The 19,986-nt window shown below is 42.3% G+C and overlaps 1 protein-coding gene across 4 annotated transcripts in view; it reads right to left on the bottom strand.

Moving 5' to 3' along the window:
* fam131bb (family with sequence similarity 131 member Bb) overlaps positions 1-19,986 on the bottom strand; it is a 47,597-nt gene that overhangs the window by 5,038 nt on the left and 22,573 nt on the right. The window contains exons 2-7 of one of the 4 annotated variants that reach the window (XM_060920593.1): positions 18,328-18,365; positions 12,655-12,690; positions 12,058-12,163; positions 10,609-10,833; positions 9,708-9,848; positions 4,615-4,943 (exon numbers count right to left, since the gene is read on the bottom strand). In XM_060920593.1, coding sequence (XP_060776576.1) covers positions 4,615-4,943; positions 9,708-9,848; positions 10,609-10,833; positions 12,058-12,163; positions 12,655-12,690; positions 18,328-18,365 — 875 coding nt within the window. Of the gene's footprint in view, positions 1-4,614; positions 4,944-9,707; positions 9,849-10,608; positions 10,834-12,057; positions 12,581-12,654; positions 12,691-18,327; positions 18,366-19,986 lie in introns of all 4 variants that reach the window. The other 3 variants (XM_060920594.1, XM_060920591.1, XM_060920592.1) reach the window with 3 other exon arrangements.

The raw sequence follows: 19,986 nt of genomic DNA, 5'->3' as shown, positions 1-19,986 counted from the left end.
ACCACCACCCCAGTCTGCCACTCCAGAGGCACTGTCCCTGACCGCCACGCGATGTTGCAGAGGCGTGTCAACCAAGACAGCCCCACAACATCCAGAGACTTGAGATACTCAGGGCGGATCTCATCCACCCCCAGTGCCTTGCCACCGAGGAGCTTGCAAACCACCTCAGTGACTTCGGCTTGGGTAATGGACGAGTCCACCTCTGAGTCATCAGCCTCAGTCTCCTCAGTGGAAGACATGACGGTGGGATTGAGGAGATCCTCAAAGTATTCCTTCCACCGCCCGACAATGTCCCCAGTCGAGGTCAACAGCTCCCCACCCGCACTGTAAACAGTGTTGGCAGAGTACTGCTTCCCCCTCCTGAGGCGCCGGACGGTTTGCCAGAATTTCTTCGAGGCCGACCGATAGTCCTTCTCCATGGCCTCCCCGAACTCCTCCCAGTTCCGAGTTTTTGCCTCCGCAACTGCCCGAGCTGCAGCACGCCTGGCCTGCCGATACCCGTCAGCTGCCTCGGGAGTCCTGGAGGTTAACATGGCCCGATAGGACTCCTTCTTCAGCTTGACGGCATCCCTTACTTCTGGTGTCCACCACCGGGTTCGGGGATTGCCGCCACGACAGGCACCGGAGACCTTGCGGCCACAGCTCTGAACAGCTGCATCCACAATGGAGGTAGAGAACATGGTACACTCAGACTCAATGTCCCCCGCCTCCCTCGGAAGCTGGGAAAAGCTCTCCCGGAGGTGGGAGTTGAAGACCTCCCCGACAGAGTGCTCGGCCAGACGTTCCCAGCAGACCCTCACCATACGTTTGGGCCTGCCAGGTCTGTCCAGCTTCCTCCTCCGCCAGCGGATCCAACTCACCACCAGGTGGTGATCAGTTGACAGCTCAGCCCCTCTCTTCACCCGAGTGTCCAAGACATAGGGCCGGAGATCAGATGAAACGACTACAAAGTCGATCATCGACCTCCGACCTAAGGTGTCCTGGTGCCACGTGCACTTATGGACACCCCTATGCTCGAACATGGTGTTCGTTATGGACAAACCGTGACTAGCACAGAAGTCCAATAACAAAACACCACTCGGGTTCAGATCGGGGAGGCCGTTCCTCCCAACCACGCCCCTCCAGGTGTCACTGTCATCTCCCACGTGAGCATTGAAGTCCCCCAGTAACACAATGGAGTCCCCAGTCTGAGCACCCCTCAGTACCTCTCCCAGGGACTCCAAGAAGGCCGGATACTCTATACTGCTATTTGGGCCATAGGCACAAACAACAGCAAGAGCCCTCTCCCCAATCCGAAGGCGCAGCGAGGCGACCCTCTCGTTCACTGGGGTAAACTCCAACACATGGCGGCTGAGCTGGGGAGCTATAAGCAAGCCCACACCAGCCCGCCGCCGCTCACCACGGGTGACTCCAGAGAAGTGGAGAGTCCAGCCCCTCTCGAGGAGCTGGGTTCCAGAGCCCAAGCTGTGCGTGGAGGTGAGCCCGACTATCTCTAGCCGGTACCTCTCAACCTCCCGCACAAGCTCAGGCTCTTTCCCCCCCAGCGAAGTGACATTCCATGTCCCAACAGCCAGCCGCTGTGTCCAGGGATCAGGTCGTCGAGGCCCCTGCCTTCGACTGCCACCCAATCCACATTGCACCAGTCCCCTACTGCTACCTCTGTGGGTGGTGAACCCACAGGAGGTCGGGCCCACGTCAGCTCTTCGGGCTGAGCCCGGCCGGGCCCCATGGGCAAAGGCCCGGCCACCAAGCGCTCGCATACGAGCCCCAACCCCGGGCCTGGCTCCAGGGTGGGGCCCCGGCTGCGTCATCCCGGGCGACGTCACGGTCCTCGGATTTCTCTCCATAGGGGTTTTGATGTAAACTGTGTCCTTATTTAAAGATATTTTCAGTTGTGTTCCATCTTGTGGTTGTCTGTGTTACTTTTTCTGTCTACTTTTTACTTTTCTAGTACACTGTACAGCATTTTTGTACAAACATTTCTTTGCTGTTGTTTGTTAAATGTGCTCTAGAAATAAAATGGACTTGACTATTTTGTGCATATTTTTAGGGGCAGTGAGTTTGTGGCAAGTGACGGAAATAAAGCTAGATTGTGGTTTGTGTGCATTTCCTCATGAGATGCTTTCATTTAGTTAATTTAGTGCAAAAAAAAATGTTGTTAATCCCAATTGCTCTCAAGGCACCTCTACCTTGGTAGAACCAATAGGTGGAGCTTACTTTTAATTTTGATGTACAGTAAAATATGTAGTTTTTCAGTGTTAGCAAAAAGTAAATGGTTATTTTCTATTCCTGGTGTTACACTAGAAAACTGCCTACAAGGCTAAGCTACAGAATGTAAACAAACTCCTTTATCTGCTAGCATTTATTACGGTAGATAGCTAGGTAGCTAACTGGCTAATTAGGGTTAGCTAGAAACTTGATAACATACAGTATAATAAATCATAATTGCTAGTGTTTGCTTGTTAGTAAGCTAAGTAGCTAGCTGGCAAATTAATGTTAGTTAATAGTATTTGGGAAGTCTTGTGAGTAGTCTAAATATTTTGTTGAAGGAAGGCAAAGATAGTCGTGTGTCAGCTATTAAAGATGATACAAAATGGAAAATCAAACATTTTTTTTCTGACACATTTCTGAGTGAAACCGTATATTTGGCTGGGCATGTCTTTGCTGGTTGTATATTTTTATTAGTGGAAGATTACAGACAAAATTAATTTGTTTTTAAGCGATCATGCGCTGAGGACATGAGCTAACAACACAAAAACTGCAATGTGGATTTGAGGTTGTCTTTAAATGTTGCAATAGCATCCTGTGTCTGAGGCAGGTTTCAAAAGTTTCCACCAGTTAATAAACTTCGAGGTTATTTGGTTCTCACCACGTCAACATACAACCCCGAGTCCAAAAAAGTTGGGACAAAGTACAAATTGTAAATAAAAACGTAATGCAATAATTTACAAATCTCAAAAACCGATATTGTATTCACAATAAAACATAGACAACATATCGAATGTCGAAAGTGAGACATTTTGAAATTTCATGCCAAATATTGGCTCATTTGAAATTTCATGACAGCAACACATCTCAAAAAAGTTGGGACAGGGGCAATAAGAGGCTGGAAAAGTTAAAGGTACAAAAAAGGAACAGCTGGAGGATCAAATTGCAAATCATTAGGTCAATTGGCAATAGGTCATTAACATGACTGGGTATAAAAAGAGCATCTTGGAGTGGCAGCGGCTCTCAGAAGTAAAGATGGGAAGAGGATCACCAATCCCCCTAATTCTGCGCCGACAAATAGTGGAGCAATATCAGAAAGGAGTTCGACAGTGTAAAATTGCAAAGAGTTTGAACATATCATCATCTACAGTGCATAATATCATCAAAAGATTCAGAGAATCTGGAAGAATCTCTGTGCGTAAGGGTCAAGGCCGGAAAATCATACTGGGTGCCCGTGATCTTCGGGCCCTTAGACGGCGCTGCATCACATACAGGCATGCTTCTGTATTGGAAATCACAAAATGGGCTCAGGAATATTTCCAGAGAACATTATCTGTGAACACAATTCACCGTGCCATCCGCCGTTGCCAGCTAAAACTCTATAGTTCAAAGAAGAAGCCACATCTAAACATGATCCAGAAGCGCAGACGTCTTCTCTGGGCCAAGGCTCATTTAAAATGGACTGTGGCAAAGTGGAAAACTGTTCTGTGGTCAGACGAATCAAAATTTGAAGTTCTTTATGGAAATCAGGGACACCATGTCATTTGGACTAAAGAGGAGAAGGACGACCCAAGTTGTTATCAGCGCTCAGTTCAGAAGCCTGCATCTCTGATGATATGGGGTTGCATTAGTGCGTGTGGCATGAGCAGCTTACACATCTGGAAAGACACCATCAATGCTGAAAGGTATATCCAGGTTCTAGAGCAACATATGCTCCCATCCAGATGACGTCTCTTTCAGGGAAGACCTTGCATTTTCCAACATGACAATGCCAAACCACATACTGCATCAATTACAGCATCATGGCTGCGTAGAAGAAGGGTCCGGGTACTGAACTGGCCAGCCTGCAGTCCAGATCTTTCACCCGTAGAAAACATTTGGCGCATCATAAAACGGAAGATACGACAAAAAAGACCTAAGACAGTTGAGCAACTAGAATCCTACGTTAGACAAGAATGGGTTAACATTCCTATCCCTAAACTTGAGCAACTTGTCTCCTCAGTCCCCAGACGTTTACAGACTGTTGTAAAGAGAAAAGGGGATGTCTCACAGTGGTAAACATGGCCTTGTCCCAACTTTTTTGAGATGTGTTGTTGTCATGAAATTTAAAATCACCTAATTTTTCTCTTTAAATGACACATTTTCTCAGTTTAAACATTTGATATGTCATCTATGTTCTATTCTGAATAAAATATGGAATTTTGAAACTTCCACATCATTGCATTCCGTTTTTATTTACAATTTGTACTTTGTCCCAACTTTTTTGGAATCGGGGTTGTATGAAGCCCCACAAATTAGCGGCAAAACATCTTCAAGATTATACTATAACTGGATGATAGCTGCAGTGAAGGCTAGTTGCAGTGAAGTCCATATCAACATCACTAGCACTGCTTCAGTCAGGATCACCTGTTGCTGTTGCTGATACTGCAGTATCTGTTGTTGCTGGTATTGCTGTATCTGCTGTAGTTGCTGTATCTGTTGTAATTGGGTCTGGTGATGTTGGATGAACTGCTGCTGTTGCTGCTGTGTTATGAATTGAGCCGCAGCGTTTCCATCATAACTGCCGTCACAGGAAGCTCCACCAGCCATGACATAGGAGCCTGCGGCTGGAGAGGCCACTCCTGACTGTTCGTTGCTGATTGGTTCCCAAGCATCTGAAGATGAGAGGCAGTAGAGACCCTGGGAGACATATGTGTGAGGCCACACCTCTGCAGAGGAGTGGTGTAACATCTGGTCTGGATATTTAAAAAAAAAGAAAGAAAGAAATCTTTTTATAACAGCTTCATATCTCCATAGGACTATTAAATTGTACAACCCTAATTAGTATTATTAGAGATCTCTGAATGTACATTGAATAAGAGCAACCCATTTTCTCAGCTTTTCAAATTCATGTCATTATTGTTTCGGTGAATACACTGCACACTGCAAAAAAAAAAAAAAAAAAGATATCTTAGCAAGTGAAAATATCTTGAAAATAGTTGAAACGATCTAGCATTTCCTATTAGAAAAATACAAGACACCAATTCTGAGATTATTAAACCTAGTTCTAGATTGCAACCAACTTGTTCTAAGATGTCTTATCAAGTAAACTTATCTGTCCATGCAGCAAGATAATTTCACTCGTATTAAGTAATTTTCTCCTTAAATTCAGTTTTCTTTTTTTTTTTGCAGTGTAGAGCTATGATCTGATCACGTTGTTCTTATATGGTGAAGATTATTTGTGGAAGCACATCTCATGGAAATGTTTCACAACAGTTTCATCATATTACTGGAGGCTCAACTTCAGTAAACGCAGTGATAGCTGCTGGTCATAACATTTACGAACACTTTTCTGGAAATGTTTTACACAGTTAGGTATAGAATTCAGAAAGAACTTTGAAGGTGGATTCAAAAAGGGCTCAGATTGATATAAATGTCATTAACCACCTATATCATCTAAAACCTGGGATGATATTGAGAGCATGGGCCAGGCCCGGCGCCGTGGGGGGGCGAAAGGGGGCGTCGCCCCCTCGTGGCTACAGCCCCGCCCCCTCAACGGAGACTCAGATCACTTAATTGTTTTCTTATGAAAATATAATGTATTATAGACGGAGGGGTCGTGCGGGCGGGGGTTTTACATGTACACTTACAAGTGCACTGTCTCTGCAATATCCTGTAATATGCAGTCAAGTTTACGGGAGTAGTCTTTCCCCCACCGAATTAAATGAATTCAATCACAATATTGTGAATCCATTTTCTTTCTTTGTAGGCTAAGTTTATCTCCGTTTATGTTAGTGTATGTGTTCATATATGGTCCGCTTTGTGCGCAAATAGCGTAAGAATATGTGTCGTTGACGTCACCACCCATGCAGCGGAGGTGAAAATTCATCACTTCAGAGTGTTTTGTCCCCTACACGCCTAAACTGGGATCGCGGATTAAGTGGTTAGCGTTGACTCGGTGCGAGTCAGGAAGGCTATTACTGGTGCAGCCGTGGGGTCTGTTGATTTTTTTTAAATTATGATTTTGGCCGGGCGGCACGGTGGTGTAGTGGTTAGCGCTGTCGCCTCACAGCAAGAAGGTCCTGGGTTCAAGCCCCGGGGCCGGCGAGGGCCTTTCTGTGTGGAGTTTGCATGTTCTCCCCGTGTCCGCGTGGGTTTCCTCCGGGTGCTCCGGTTTCCCCCACAGTCCAAAGACATGCAGGTTAGGTTAACTGGTGACTCTAAATTGAGCGTAGGTGTGAATGTGAGTGTGAATGGTTGTCTGTGTCTATGTGTCAGCCCTGTGATGACCTGGCAACTTGTCCAGGGTGTACCCCGCCTTTCGCCCGTAGTCAGCTGGGATAGGCTCCAGCTTGCCTGCGACCCTGTAGAAGGATAAAGCGGCTAGAGATAATGAGATGAGATGAGATGATTTTGGCCGCTGAGCCAAGTACCTTAGACTTGCACTGACGTTTTGTTTTCATGCCGCGGAGCTATTTGTATGTATTTTAAATGTAAAGGACTTGCCTGTAGGTTTGTGTGTGTTGTTTTATGTTTGGCATCTTTCCGGTTGTAACGCGTGTCTGTGAGAAAATCGGAGGGGAGGGTTAACAGGTGGGCACGGGTGTTGATAAAGCGCCACTGCCCTGGTAATATGTCATGATTTTCCCGTACTAAAGCAACCTTCGGGGCCGTGGTTTTGCGGTTGACGCAGTTAATTGTTTGAAACACGTTGTCAGACCGCCATCACTACTACACACTATATGAAAAATATTTGCCCCCTTGCGATTTCTAATTGCCCCCTTAGTAAACTGTTCCTGGCGCCGGGCCTGGCATGGGCGCCCAGGGGGGGAAAGGTTAGAACAATTCTAGGGGCCCAGCACTGCCATGGGGCCCTTTAAGGGGCTGATAATATGCTTTTAATGATTTTAATAAGACTCTTGAAATAACAACAATGCAATATTCCATCTGGTAAAATGAGCTAATTGAACAAGGTTGTCTATTTCTTGAGTTCTTCAACATATTGTCATTTAACCCTCCCCCTTTTGCGAAATGGTACGGTCCAGTTCTGGTAGAAGCGCGATGCGTTAAATCTGTGTGCTGATCAGTGCAACGCTACTTGCTGCTGTGTCGCGGTGCAGCAGCCAGCCAGCCAGCCGTGGAGTGCGTACAGTCTATGATCGCTAAATATGAAGAGTGGCTGTCAAAAACGTAGAGAAAGGCAGCTGAAAGCTGAGAGGGACCGGAGAGGCAGGCAACTGGTCACTCAGTTTTTCCCAAAGAAAGGTAGCTATCGCTCACATGTGTGTTCAAAATATTAGCGAATGGTAAATGAACAGTATGAACGTGGTTGGATTAGCCTATCAAGAGAACACTTTTACAGTTTGTACAGTGACATTTTTTCCATTTTAATAACTGAACTGACTTGTGTGATAAACAAGATGAAATATTACGTTATGCTGGTGCTAATAACTAGTGCTAATAACCAGTTTCATAACTAATGGGGTGCCCTAAATATGCACAGATTCAGCCTCAGGGGGACCGCCGCCCTACCAAACCACTGAACCCCCGTTTGGAGAAGGAGGTAAGCAGCAATACAACCCATAAATGCTTTAGGATTGAAGTTTTTAATGAGCGAGCGCCATATACAGTTTACTAGATTAAAGTGTTGCTAATGTAACAGACATTGCGTTGTGTTGTTCACCAGTCTTTTTATTCTGAAGAAATGAGACACAAATACACTGCTGAGGACGGGCTGCAAACGTCCAGTGGCATTGGCGCTTACATTTCCAAAACGAACTGAAAGAGGCCAGCGCCTCGTTCCCATAACTACCTGCGCTCTTAAATGGCCAGCGCAGAATTTCCCCACCACTACACACAATGGCAAGTGGAAAAAAATAAACCCGTTACACTAATAACGGACACCAGTCAAGTGTTTGACATGGTTACGTGTGTGGAATGTTCACACGTTCTAAACCATTGGTTTCAACCATTGGTTAATACATAAAATGTAATAACAAAGTCACAAACTCAAGGTCCATGGGCTATCAAAAGTCAAATAATGACAGTAGTGCAATTGTGACGAGGGTGGGCAAAGTTGAGGGGCCCAAAATTTCTGGCAGCGCCCCTGATTGAGAGGCAAGAGTGAGTGGAAAGAGCCATGGGCAAAGGTTTTTATGAACGTGAGAAATGTTCAGAGAGTCACTGATTCGTGACCCCTGGGTATTTTAGCCTCAGTATCTGTTGAATTTCAGATAAAGTGATGAATGCTAACCCCTTTTCACTTTCCAAAACTTATCATTGTACTGTTTGGCAACAAATAAAAAGTGTCCTGCAGAGATCAATTTTAGGTCCGATCCAATTTTCTGTTTCTATAAATGATTGTTTTGGTGTGCGATTTCTCTATTGCTCATTTATATGCTGAGCTGTATTACTCATTTGGCTTCAAGTTACATTTAGCAGTGATAGCAAATAGCAAAAGATGTGAAAATCCCAAACTGGTGTAGAATGCCAAATTTATGTTATTTTCCAATTACAGTAAAAATCCATATTTGTACTTTATGTATTTAAATACTATATATTTTGATGTCATTCTCTCCATCTCTTTTTACCTCGCTCGCAATGGAGTAAGCAGGGTGAGGTATTGTAATCAGTGCGGTTTGTTTGTCTGTTTGGTTGTTTGTCTGTCTGTCTGTTTGTTTGTGCATCTCTCTGTTAACAATCTAATGTCTAGACGGTTGCACCGATTGACTTCAGAATTTCAGAGTAGGTGGGCAATGGTCCGTAGATTACCTGATTAAATTTTGGGGATAATTGGGTCAAGGTGAAGGTCAAGGTCTCCAGAAAGGTCAACCTTTCGGTCAAAATAACATATTTTCCATTATAACTCAAAAACGGTTCCCGATAGACAGTTGTTTACTATTATGAGCATATCTCTCTTATGACCTTTCATTTGGCACCATGATCTTTGACCTTGAGTGACCCTGAAAGGTCAAACTCAAGGTCACGGATTTTCAGATGGCTGTAACTTGAAAACGGTTGATGGTAGACAGATATTTACCATAATCAACTTATAGGAAGTGCCATATAGGCTTTCATCTGGCACCATGACCTTTGACCTTGAGTGACCCTGAAAGGTCAAACTGAAGGTCATGGGTTTTCAAAGGGCTATAACTTTAAAATGGTTCATGATAGCCAGATGTTTACCATTATCAACATATAAGAAGTCCCATATAGGCTTTCAGTTGCCACCATGACCTTTGGCCTTGAATGACTTTGAAACATCAAACTCAAGGTCATGGATTTTCATAGGACTATAACCTGACAGCTGATGATTGAGAAATATTACCATCATCAACATATAGGTATAAAATAAATACTGCCGGGCGAGGTTTGTCTTGCCTGGCAACACTTGTTGAGTTCTTTTTTGCATTTGTGAAACTATGCACTGCTATAAATGGGCCATAAAGTTCCCCGATGTGTTTCCCAGATTTACAGTAAACAATTAAGGCTTATCATAATGACTCTGGGAGTTAAAGTACCTCGGCTGGTGATGCTCTCTTGATTGGTCTCACTCAGATGGGCAACACTGCCTTGGTTGGAGCCTGCACTTGTGCTTTCTCCATCCATGGAATTCCAAGCTAGCAAAGTGGCCTCAGATATTGCAAACTGCTGCATAACACCTTAAAGAACAAAGAGGCAGACGTAAGCAGTTATAAGCACTCTATCGCTTCAATTTAACTATCAGAACCTGGGTTATATTGTGGCATAAAATTGGTGTAGGTTCATCTGATAATGGATAAAGCATGCTTTGAGGTACGTTAAAACTGGTGTGGTAGCAGAGTGGTGAAGAAACTGTGCCTGGGAACAGAAAATTCTTCATCGCATTGTTGCTAGTCAAAGAACCATGTGATTTCAGTATCAAAGTCAATCGCCTACAATTAGTTTGAGCATTTTTTACATTTTCTTGAATGCAGTCAAAACAAGTATTCTCCCTCCTACTCATTCTGCTCATTTTCCTACATATTAAACTCCCAGCATAATATGAGGCATCATCATAAACTTCCTCTGAAACTTGAAGAATGAGGACAAATGCTAAGACAGCTGAGACACAATATTATAAATATGAGATAATAAGAGTCTACACAGCACTGCCATATTCCCAACATCACTATATATAAAAATCATAATCCACTCAGACTGATTTATATTCTAATAAGTTGCACAACAGGCAGAAGGTGTAAGTGTCTATTGGTAATGTGTGTGGTACATACACCTGATGTAACACAAGATTCTACACTGTAGGCGCTCATACATGTAGATTCCTGATATAGGTACTGGCTCTTATGCTTGATCCTAAGCCTTTTCTTTCTTTCTTTCTTTCTTTCTTTCTTTCTTTCTTTCTTTCTTTCTTTCTTTCTTTCTTTCTTTCTTTCTCTTTACCTGCTGCAAAGCGTGCCTCTTTCTCTCCATCACTAAGGTCACTGTAGGCGTCGTTCTCCAGCTTGCGTTCATGCTGAAGATTGCGAGTGGAGATTCGACCAGCACTGGTTCCTCCTGATCCCACTGTCTGCATGCCCCAGTTCTGCCACTCGATCATATGGGCCACGCGACCCTGTGCCATGGCTGTCGGCTTTGTCACCTTGTCTTTCATAGACCGAGTCACTCCTGAAGTGGAAAGATGGAAAGACAACTAAGAGATGCCGTCAGGTAGAAAACAAGAGATGAGAAGAAGAGTATTGTAGAGATGGCGGGGTTAACAGATCAGGTCTGAGTTTCCCAAAAGCGTCGCAGCACAAAGATCATCATTAAATGGTAGCGCTAGCAACACAATGAATGCTCTCCTCCTAGTTAAGATGCTCTTAGCATTAAGAGGCTTTTGGGAAACCCACCACAGTTTTGTAATGTTTGTAATTTGCAGAAAACAGATATGTGAGATGCAGTGATGTGAAAGTTGAAAGGGTGTTTACACTGCCAATACACAGTTGGATTGATGTGACAAATGAGGTGGAATGAATAGAGGCGAATTGATTAAGTGAATGTAAAGCTGTTATCTAATAAGAGTGTGTGCAAATTGATTTGGGAAAGAAAATGGTTATGACTCTGACAGATGAAGGTGAATTTAGAAGGTTATTTGGAGAAAGATGAGGGTATAGTCTGAGGAATGACACTATGGCTTGTTGAAATAATCTCTCTCTGCACTATCACTAATATGCACGAGGTTTAGGGCCACTACTCCTGTAAATAGCTTGTATTATATTGTATAAGCCATATTTATACGAAGCCTAACCTATGATATAATATAATATCCTGCAGGTTTACTCCATCTCTGACCGCTTACATGGGATAAATGGTCTTGTCAATTATTTACAATGGTAATGCCAGTGTTCTATAATAAATCTGACATTAGGAGACTTTCTGACCTTACCTTGCATAATCTCAAATGTAACGATGATTATAAACTAAACATTAAGGAAATGTCAGAAAAAAAGGGGAAAAAAATCATCAGACTGCACTGTACGTCAGTACACACACATGACAGTCTGAGAGACAGAAAGACATGAATATATCACAAAACACTGACTGATCTCCACACTGCACTCCACAAGCACTTAACACACAAAAATAACTGCAATTCCCGTCCATCACCACTCCCGAAACAACAAGCCATAGAAAAAAAAAATGTGTTGTGGGTAGTGTATTTCGCTCTGAGTAAGCATCTCTTCTGATATTTGATATTCCACCAATGGATTCGCATGCCATTGGCGAGCATTGTAAATGGAAACAGGGAGTGAAAAGGGCACCCACAAGGGGCCATGTTGCCTCCATCTCCACCCACTCAGACTGGAGCCAACATGGGGTCAGTTACCAGTTTACAGGACAGACACACACCTGACACACCTGACAGTGAGGACTTAGCCAAAGCACCGATGCTGTAGGCGTTGGAATTCCGCTTCTTTAGCTGGGGCAAAATGGAGGTCGTGTCTTCCATGGAGAGCTGGATGGGAAGAAGATAGTGGAGACAGAGAAAAAGAGAGGGAATGGGAAGAAAAACAGAAAGTGCAGCAGAAGAGGAACAGTGAGGGAGCAGGGCGTGCACCTCAGCAGAGAGGATAGGGAAAATTGAGTGTGAAATTTTATGAATATTTGGAAGGATAGAAAAGGCAGAGGTGATGGGAGAGGTGGTGGTAGACAGAGTTAGTGTTTTAATATGGGTGTGAAATACTACATTTCCCAACAGTCTGCTGGTCAGTGTTTGTCCTCTTGCATTTTGGGAAGTGTAGTTTCTGGCATATCGGTTAGCAACAAGCTCTATCATAGTGCAACAAGTTACTGCAAAGAAGTCATTGGAGAAAGAGAGAGAGAAAGAGAGCACAGGTTCTGCAATGAGGGGTGAAGGAATGGCCAACACTATCTAATGTGAGTTTTGAAGAAAAGCAAAGGGAAGAAAGAAAGATAAAATGAGGGACTGATAATCACAACACTTACATTGATTCCATCCCATGAAAAGTCGGTTCGGCCATGCTGAGGGAAAGAGGGGAAGGAAAATGGGGAAAGGGAGGAATGGGGAAAGAGGAGAAGACAGCAAGAATGGCAACAATAGAAAGGAGACAGGAGGAAGGAAAGAGGGATTGTGACAGAAGAAGGCAGTTTTTAAAAATATGCAAAGTAGAAGACGGAAAGGAAAAGGAGGGAATCTTTGTTCAAGACAGAAAACAGAGGTGGAAATATGTTGTGTTTGTATGTTAGTGTGTATTGGTATAATTGCCTTGATGTCACTGATGGCAATTATAAATTATTAGTGTTAGAAAGAAAACGAAAATCACAAAAATGCTCAGTCTTATCTAGACATAAAAGCAGGAATCGAGACTGTTTTGGGAGGAAGCTGTGTTAGGAAAAACTATAGTAGAGTTCATGAAAGAAACAAAAAAAAATTATTGATTGCTTCAACATAACTTTATTGATTGCCACTCCCGTGTGTATTACTTGCTAGTTGACAGTTACGAATTGAAGAGTAGGTTGAGTCAAAGTAGTTTTTTATAAACTTAATAAAGTGTTGTTAAGCCCACTGCCCAGACAGAAAAAAGACCTTCCGCAAAGCTGTGCTGTGAATAAGGCCATATCTATTTTGCACAGATTCAGAAGAGACCCTACTTGATATGGTTGTCACACACGACAAAACACCAGAGCCTGCACGGTACAGAGCATATAAAACAGCCTGTGCCAATTGCATGTCATTGCTTTTACAGTATAGATACATGCCGTTTCTTTGTGTTAAGGATTTTGATTTAACATTTTGAGTATAAAGATATAGATTAATAAATAAGTAGTTATGCAAATGATCTGTTTAGTTTCAGAGAGCTGTTGTGTGTACAACAGACATTCTCTCTCTCTCTCTCTCTCTCTCTCTCTCTCATTGCATTCGTGCATGTATTGTTTTCACTCCACAAGGCTATTTCACTGCAGAATCCTGACCCGGCGCTGTGAGACCGCAGGCATTTTAAGACTTCCTGGGGTGATGAGCTGCCATCGCTATCACAGCACCATATGCATCATGTGGTCTACTTACTCCTGGTTTGCAGTCATGGGTCATATGACCTTCATACAAAAGACGGATACATTAGATTCAAGAAAAACAATAGATTCTTTATTAATTGTATCTGTGGAACCATATTTTCAGCTGTTTCTCTTAGTTCTGTCATGCGCACTACTCAGAAGGCATATCTCATTCAAGAACACCCGATTTTGTATTACACCGCCTCTATCTATATGTTCACACAAGGCATAACTTGTGTGAAGGTTTTCCAGACATCCAGAGCATTTGTACATCTGGTTAAGAGGGAAGACACTTTCCTGTTGCTTGCAGTGTGACTCTTCTGCTCTTCTACAAATTCTTGATTATGTAAGGACTGAGAAAACTCTGGGAATGCTACAATGGTGTGTCATTAAATATATATAAATAACTGTCTGTTTAGTTTAATTTTGCATTCTTCGTGAAAGCACATTCTTCTGAAACGTTTGAAATGAAACCTCTCTGGAATTTCACTGAACCGCTATTCAGACACTGATGTCCTGAAACCATCGTTTCATATACCTTTTTTATGCACATGCACCAAATACCAAGATGAAACTCAAGCACAAGATGATAAGCAAGCAAGCTGGCTTGTTGGATGTAAGCATTGTGTGCTGTAGCAATAGCTGTATGGTCTTATACACCAGTTAGACATAACATTAAAACGGGCTGAAGTGAATAGCACTGAATATCTTATTACAATGGTACCTGTCAAGGGTGGGATATATTTGGCAGCAAGTGAACAGTTAGTTCTCAAAGTTTTGCTGGAAGCAGAAAAAATGGTCAAGCGTAAGGATCTGAGCGACTTTGGCAAGGGCCAAATTGTGATGGCTAGATGACTGGGTCTGAGCATCTCCAAAATAGCAGGTCTTGTGGGGTGTTTCCAATATGAAGGGGTGAGTACCTACCAAAAGTAGTGAAACGAAGGACAACTGGTGAACCAGTGACAGAGTCATGGGCACCCAAGGCTCAGTGATGAATGTGGGGAGTGAAGGTTAGTACAAATTGCTGAAAAAATTAACACTGGTTATGATAGAAAGGTGTCAGAACACACAGTGCATTGCAGCTTGCTGCATAGCTGAAAACCGGTCAGAATGCCCATGCTGACCCCCTGTCCACTGCAGAAAGCACCTACAAATGTGCATGTGAGCATCAGAACTGGATCATGGAGCAACGGAAGACAGTGGCCTGGTCTGATGAATCATTTTTCTTTTAGATCACGTGGATGGCTGGGTGCATGTGCATCACTTACCTGGGGAAGACATGGCACCAGGATGCACTATGGGAAGACGGCATGTTGGTGAAGGCAGTGTGATACTCTGGGCAGTGTTCTGCTGGAAAACTTTGGGTTCTGGCATTCATGTGAATGTTACTTTGACACGTACCACCTACCTAAACATTGTTGCAGACCAAGTACACCCCTTCATGGTATTCCCTAATGGCAGTGGCCTCTTTCAGCAGGATAATGCACCTTGCCACACTGCAAAAATTGTTCAGGAATGGTTTGAGGAGCACAAGAAAGAGTTAAAGGTGTTGACTTGACCTCCAAATTCCCCAGATCTAAATCCGATCAAGCATCTGTGGGATGTACAAATCTGATCCATGGAGGCCCCATCTCACAATTTACAGGACTTAAAGGATCTGCTGCTAATGTATTGGTGCCCGATACCACAGCACACCTTCAGAGGTTTTGTGGAGTCCATGCTGTGTCCATGAAGCTGTTGGGGTGGCACACGGGGGATCTACACAATCGTAGGCAGGTGGTATTGATGTTATTTTTGATTTTATATATATATATATATATATATATATATATATATATATATATATATATATATATATATATATATATTTTATGTATGTATGTATGTATGTATGTATGTATAATAAGCAGCAAAGTTTGTTTGTTTGTTTGTCTTGAGCTAACGTTGCCATTTCTCGGCGGATTTTCATCAAATTTGGCAAGTAGGTCCAGGGATGACCCGGAATTTTGCAGATATAAACAAAATTAATGTACGGGCCCCATGGAGGTCCCTGGGGGGCACAATATCCACCCACCCCCTCCTTCAATGCCTTCCATGTTACATTTATCAACACAAACTCTCGACAGATCTTCACTAAACTTGGCACGTAGGTACAGGACATAGCCACAATTTGGCAGAACTCAGAAATTCCATATTTGGGCCCCAGGGGTTCCCCGGTGGGCCCGTGTGTGGTGGATGTTTGGATTTTTGTTTGTCTTGGGTTAACATCACCATTTCTTGATGGATCTTCACCAAATTTGACATGGAAGTCTGGGGGCAACCCAGAATTTTGCAAAACCCAAGCAACACCCGGGTAACCTGCTAGTGTGTGTGTGTATATATATATATATATATATATATATATATATATATATATATATATATATATATATGAGAGAGAGAGAGAGAGAGAGAGAGAGAGAGAGAGAGAGACATATATGTATATAGTAATTGCTCAATATCTTGAATATTTAATATTCAAGATTCTGCATTATTTCTCGGCCCCTATTTAAATGTATGCAAATTTGATCATGTTAACTGTTTTGTACAAAAGGTCAGATTTTCAGGCTCCCATGTGGCACAAGAGAAAAGCGTTCACCCTTTCATAGGGTGACCACCAGCCCAAGAGAGCTATATTGCCCGTGATCTCAGGGAGGGAGGGGTGGAGTATACTCTTCCCCCTATCAATTACAGTAACACTAACAAATGACGTGCGTCTATAAGCTCATGCATGCAGAAGGGGCTAGATAGAGCTTTCCTCCGTGTGTGTTATGCCGCCCCCGATGTTGGATGAGCAGCAGTTCGAAAAGATGCAGCTTGGAACTGGCCATAGCTAAAGGGTCAGATCATGCCTTATCTCTTCATGTGTTTAGCTGACACTCTGATGGATCATAATCTGATGGTTTCATAATATACTCTGTGTGTGTGTGTGTGTGTATGTGTGTGTGTGTGTGTGTGTGTGTGTGTGTGTGTGTGAGAGAGAGAGAGAAACAGAGAGAGACAGAAAGAGATGAAGTATCTTGGATGATGATGATATTAATGAAGTAGATAGCTGCATCAGTGTTGAAATAGTTTGAAAATGAAAAATCATGGAACATGTTGGATCACCTTGCATGCATCTAAGCTCAGTTCATTTTTCAAATGATATGGGATTTTAGGTGGAGTGTCGATACCTTGTCTTCATTACTAAATATCACGTTTGTGACAGTCAGTTGTACATAAAAGATATCATCTTGTACCTATTGACTTCTTATAACATGTAGTTGAACCTTGTCCCATGGCTCTGATTGTTTCTAGGTAACATTTTCAGTAGGAATTTAGAGAGCATGTGTGCGAAAGTCCTTGAGCTGACAGAGAAATATCTCTTTAATATCTGATAACACTATCTCAATGAGAATGTTATGAGGCATTCTTCAACCATCTATCTCGATCAGAAAAGTGGCTCTAGTCTCTTATGTTAAGAACTGTCATGTGTATGTTGTACAGCTTTATACTATGGAAAAGAGAAGGAGAAAAAGAGGAGAGATGGCTGCGAGGTAATGTAGCAATGGTGATGCTTGTACCACAAGGACAGTCCAATAACATCCTAAATCACCGTCTGACACAGAACCTAACACAGAACCTACTATTCGTCTTAATATAGAACACATCTCCGATCAGATTACATAGAGGCATGAAGCATTAGCATCATTACCAGAATGAACACTAGAGGAACTACAATAATAACCAGCAGTAAGTGTAAGATAAATAGATATTTATTTCTTGTTCATATTAGCCAAAGAGAATGGCTGGCACTTTTCCTTAAAGTGCCATTCCACCATTGGATGTATTCTTTGGCATAAAATACAATATATTTTGCCAACATATATAAATGGTATCACTAGATAGAGAAATCTTTTAGCTTCAAAATGATATATCAAACATAATTTTTTGACAACGACAAGTATATTAATTTTGCGACCAAAGTCACCTACCCTTTTAATTTCCGCGCGTGATGTCATCGGCAGGTTCCCCTTCTTGTGTACCACGTGACGTGTGACGTGGCACATATTATCAGCAATGGCGGATAGAACGCGATAAAAATAATACCAATAAATCTAGCTAATACCAATAAATCTAGCTAACTGAAAGATTAACTCAAAATTTTTTGCAATTTTTTTGGCCCCCATATACGAGGAGAAATGACTCTTTCACTTTGGGGTTTTCCTGGTCTAAAAATAGACCGACACGTGGTACACAAGAAGGGGAACCTGCCGATGACATCACGTTTCACTACCGCGCGGAAATTAAAAGGGTAGGTGACTTTGGTCGCAAAATTAATATACTTGTCGTTGTCAAAAAACTATGTTTGATATATCATTTTGAAGCTAAAAGATTTCTCTGTCTAGTCATGTTGTCATATTGTATTTTATGCCAAAGAATACATCCAATGGTGGAATGGCACTTTAACACTGGCCTCCTTGGCCTGCTTTTAGTTTAGGCTGCTTCACTGACCAGTACACGGCTTAGCTCCGTAGGATTCAGCTGTAGAGGAATTGATTTTTATTGTTATTTTGTCATGCTTACCTGTTCCCCATCTTTCTGTACTGGAACCCCATCTGCTGCTTTAGGAAGAAGGAGAGAATAAAAACGAATTAGGGAAGGGGTTGACAGAATATAGTTCAACCTTTTTGTTTCTGACATTAAACAGGTGAATCATCAGGTGTTGCTTTGACTCAATAATAGCTGCACATAGGCTGTGCGTTTCTTATAGTCACCCTGTCAACATGCATCCTAGTATGAACCTGGGAAATGACTGACAGTGCAATTGAATCACATCCTAACACCTTTCACCTAAATGCACACCCACTGTGCTTTCATCATGAGCTCAGCTTGACCTGCAAAAAAGAGTGTAACAGCAAAAACAGACTGAGGGAGAGAGGAAAAGGAATGTGTAAGTAGAAAAGAATACTGAATTCGCTAAAAAAAAAAGCAGCAAAATCTATACATATTAAACAGGATATAGTCTTACTTTCTCTTTCTGTCTCTCTCAGGTTTTCAGGTTCTCACTTACAGGACTACAATAGATTACATTCGCTGTCACAGACAAGCCATCTTCATAATTACAACCACAGCGTAATTATGTAACCTATCACACCAAAAAATGGGATCATAACTAACAGGAGCAACGGGTCACCTGCACTAGGATTTCTCCAACAAATTCTATCCCTTTTATTTATTTATTTATTTATTTCATTTTGCACCACTTCTCACTAAGAGTGCAATCCTAATTAAAGTTGACTTAATTACATAGGGGCCTCTGATAATTAGGTTTCCGCACATCCCTGGTGTCTGAGCGGCTTTGCTTTATTTAATTGGTATTAGTATTGTAGCATAATATTACTTTTAGCATCGTGAGGCTTACACAGGTCTGTGACCTAAAATTGTATTCATTCGAGTGAATTATTTGAAGAGGATTAAAGCGGTGGATCATAGTCTTGATTTTGTTAATGGCAGTCTGGAGTTAATTAAAGCATCCAAAATTAACTTAGCACAAGATGCGCACATCAACATATATACTACAAGGACTGTATAAATATGACTACTGTGTATAAATGTTAGGGAGGCTTGGCCATTAGAGCCTCTATGCCAATCTGGATTTTTCTTGTTGATGTTGTTATTGTTAAAGTGTAATCAGTGTCTGTATATGAACGCCTTTACATTTGAAATATTCTTAAGATGGATTGCATGGTGTCTATGTACTCATAGTACCCTGTTTCTGTTTGTAACTTCGTACCGTGATGTATTTTTAATGACCGTGCCTTATGGTTGGGTCCATTAAAAGCACACTCACCGCTACAGCTGACTGTCTCACTCCTTATTCTCACTGTATGGGCTATGAACCTTGTCAATATTCACATGATCAAAAGTGGTTAAAGTGACCAATTAAAGGAAGACTATTCATCTGTACCAATCTCCCGCTGTCTACACAGGGGTGACCGATTAAAATACAGTATAAACCAACAGAAAGTGTCTTGAATTTTGGGCCACCACAAGCCACCAGAACAGCTTCAGTGTGATTCTAGTGTCATTCTGTGAAAAGATATTCCCTCAATTGGTGTTTTGATGATGGTCGTGGAGAGTGCTGTCTAACACACCAGTCCAAAATCTCCCACAGTTTTTCAAATGGGTCGAGATCTGGTGAACGTAAAGACCATAGATTATGATTTACATCATTTTCATACT

Source organism: Neoarius graeffei, chromosome 5 (assembly GCF_027579695.1).
Source record: "Neoarius graeffei isolate fNeoGra1 chromosome 5, fNeoGra1.pri, whole genome shotgun sequence".
In the NCBI taxonomy this organism is placed as follows: domain Eukaryota; kingdom Metazoa; phylum Chordata; class Actinopteri; order Siluriformes; family Ariidae; genus Neoarius; species Neoarius graeffei.
The sequence above is the reverse complement of the archived record's forward strand: the minus strand, read 5'-3'. Positions and strand labels throughout refer to the sequence as shown.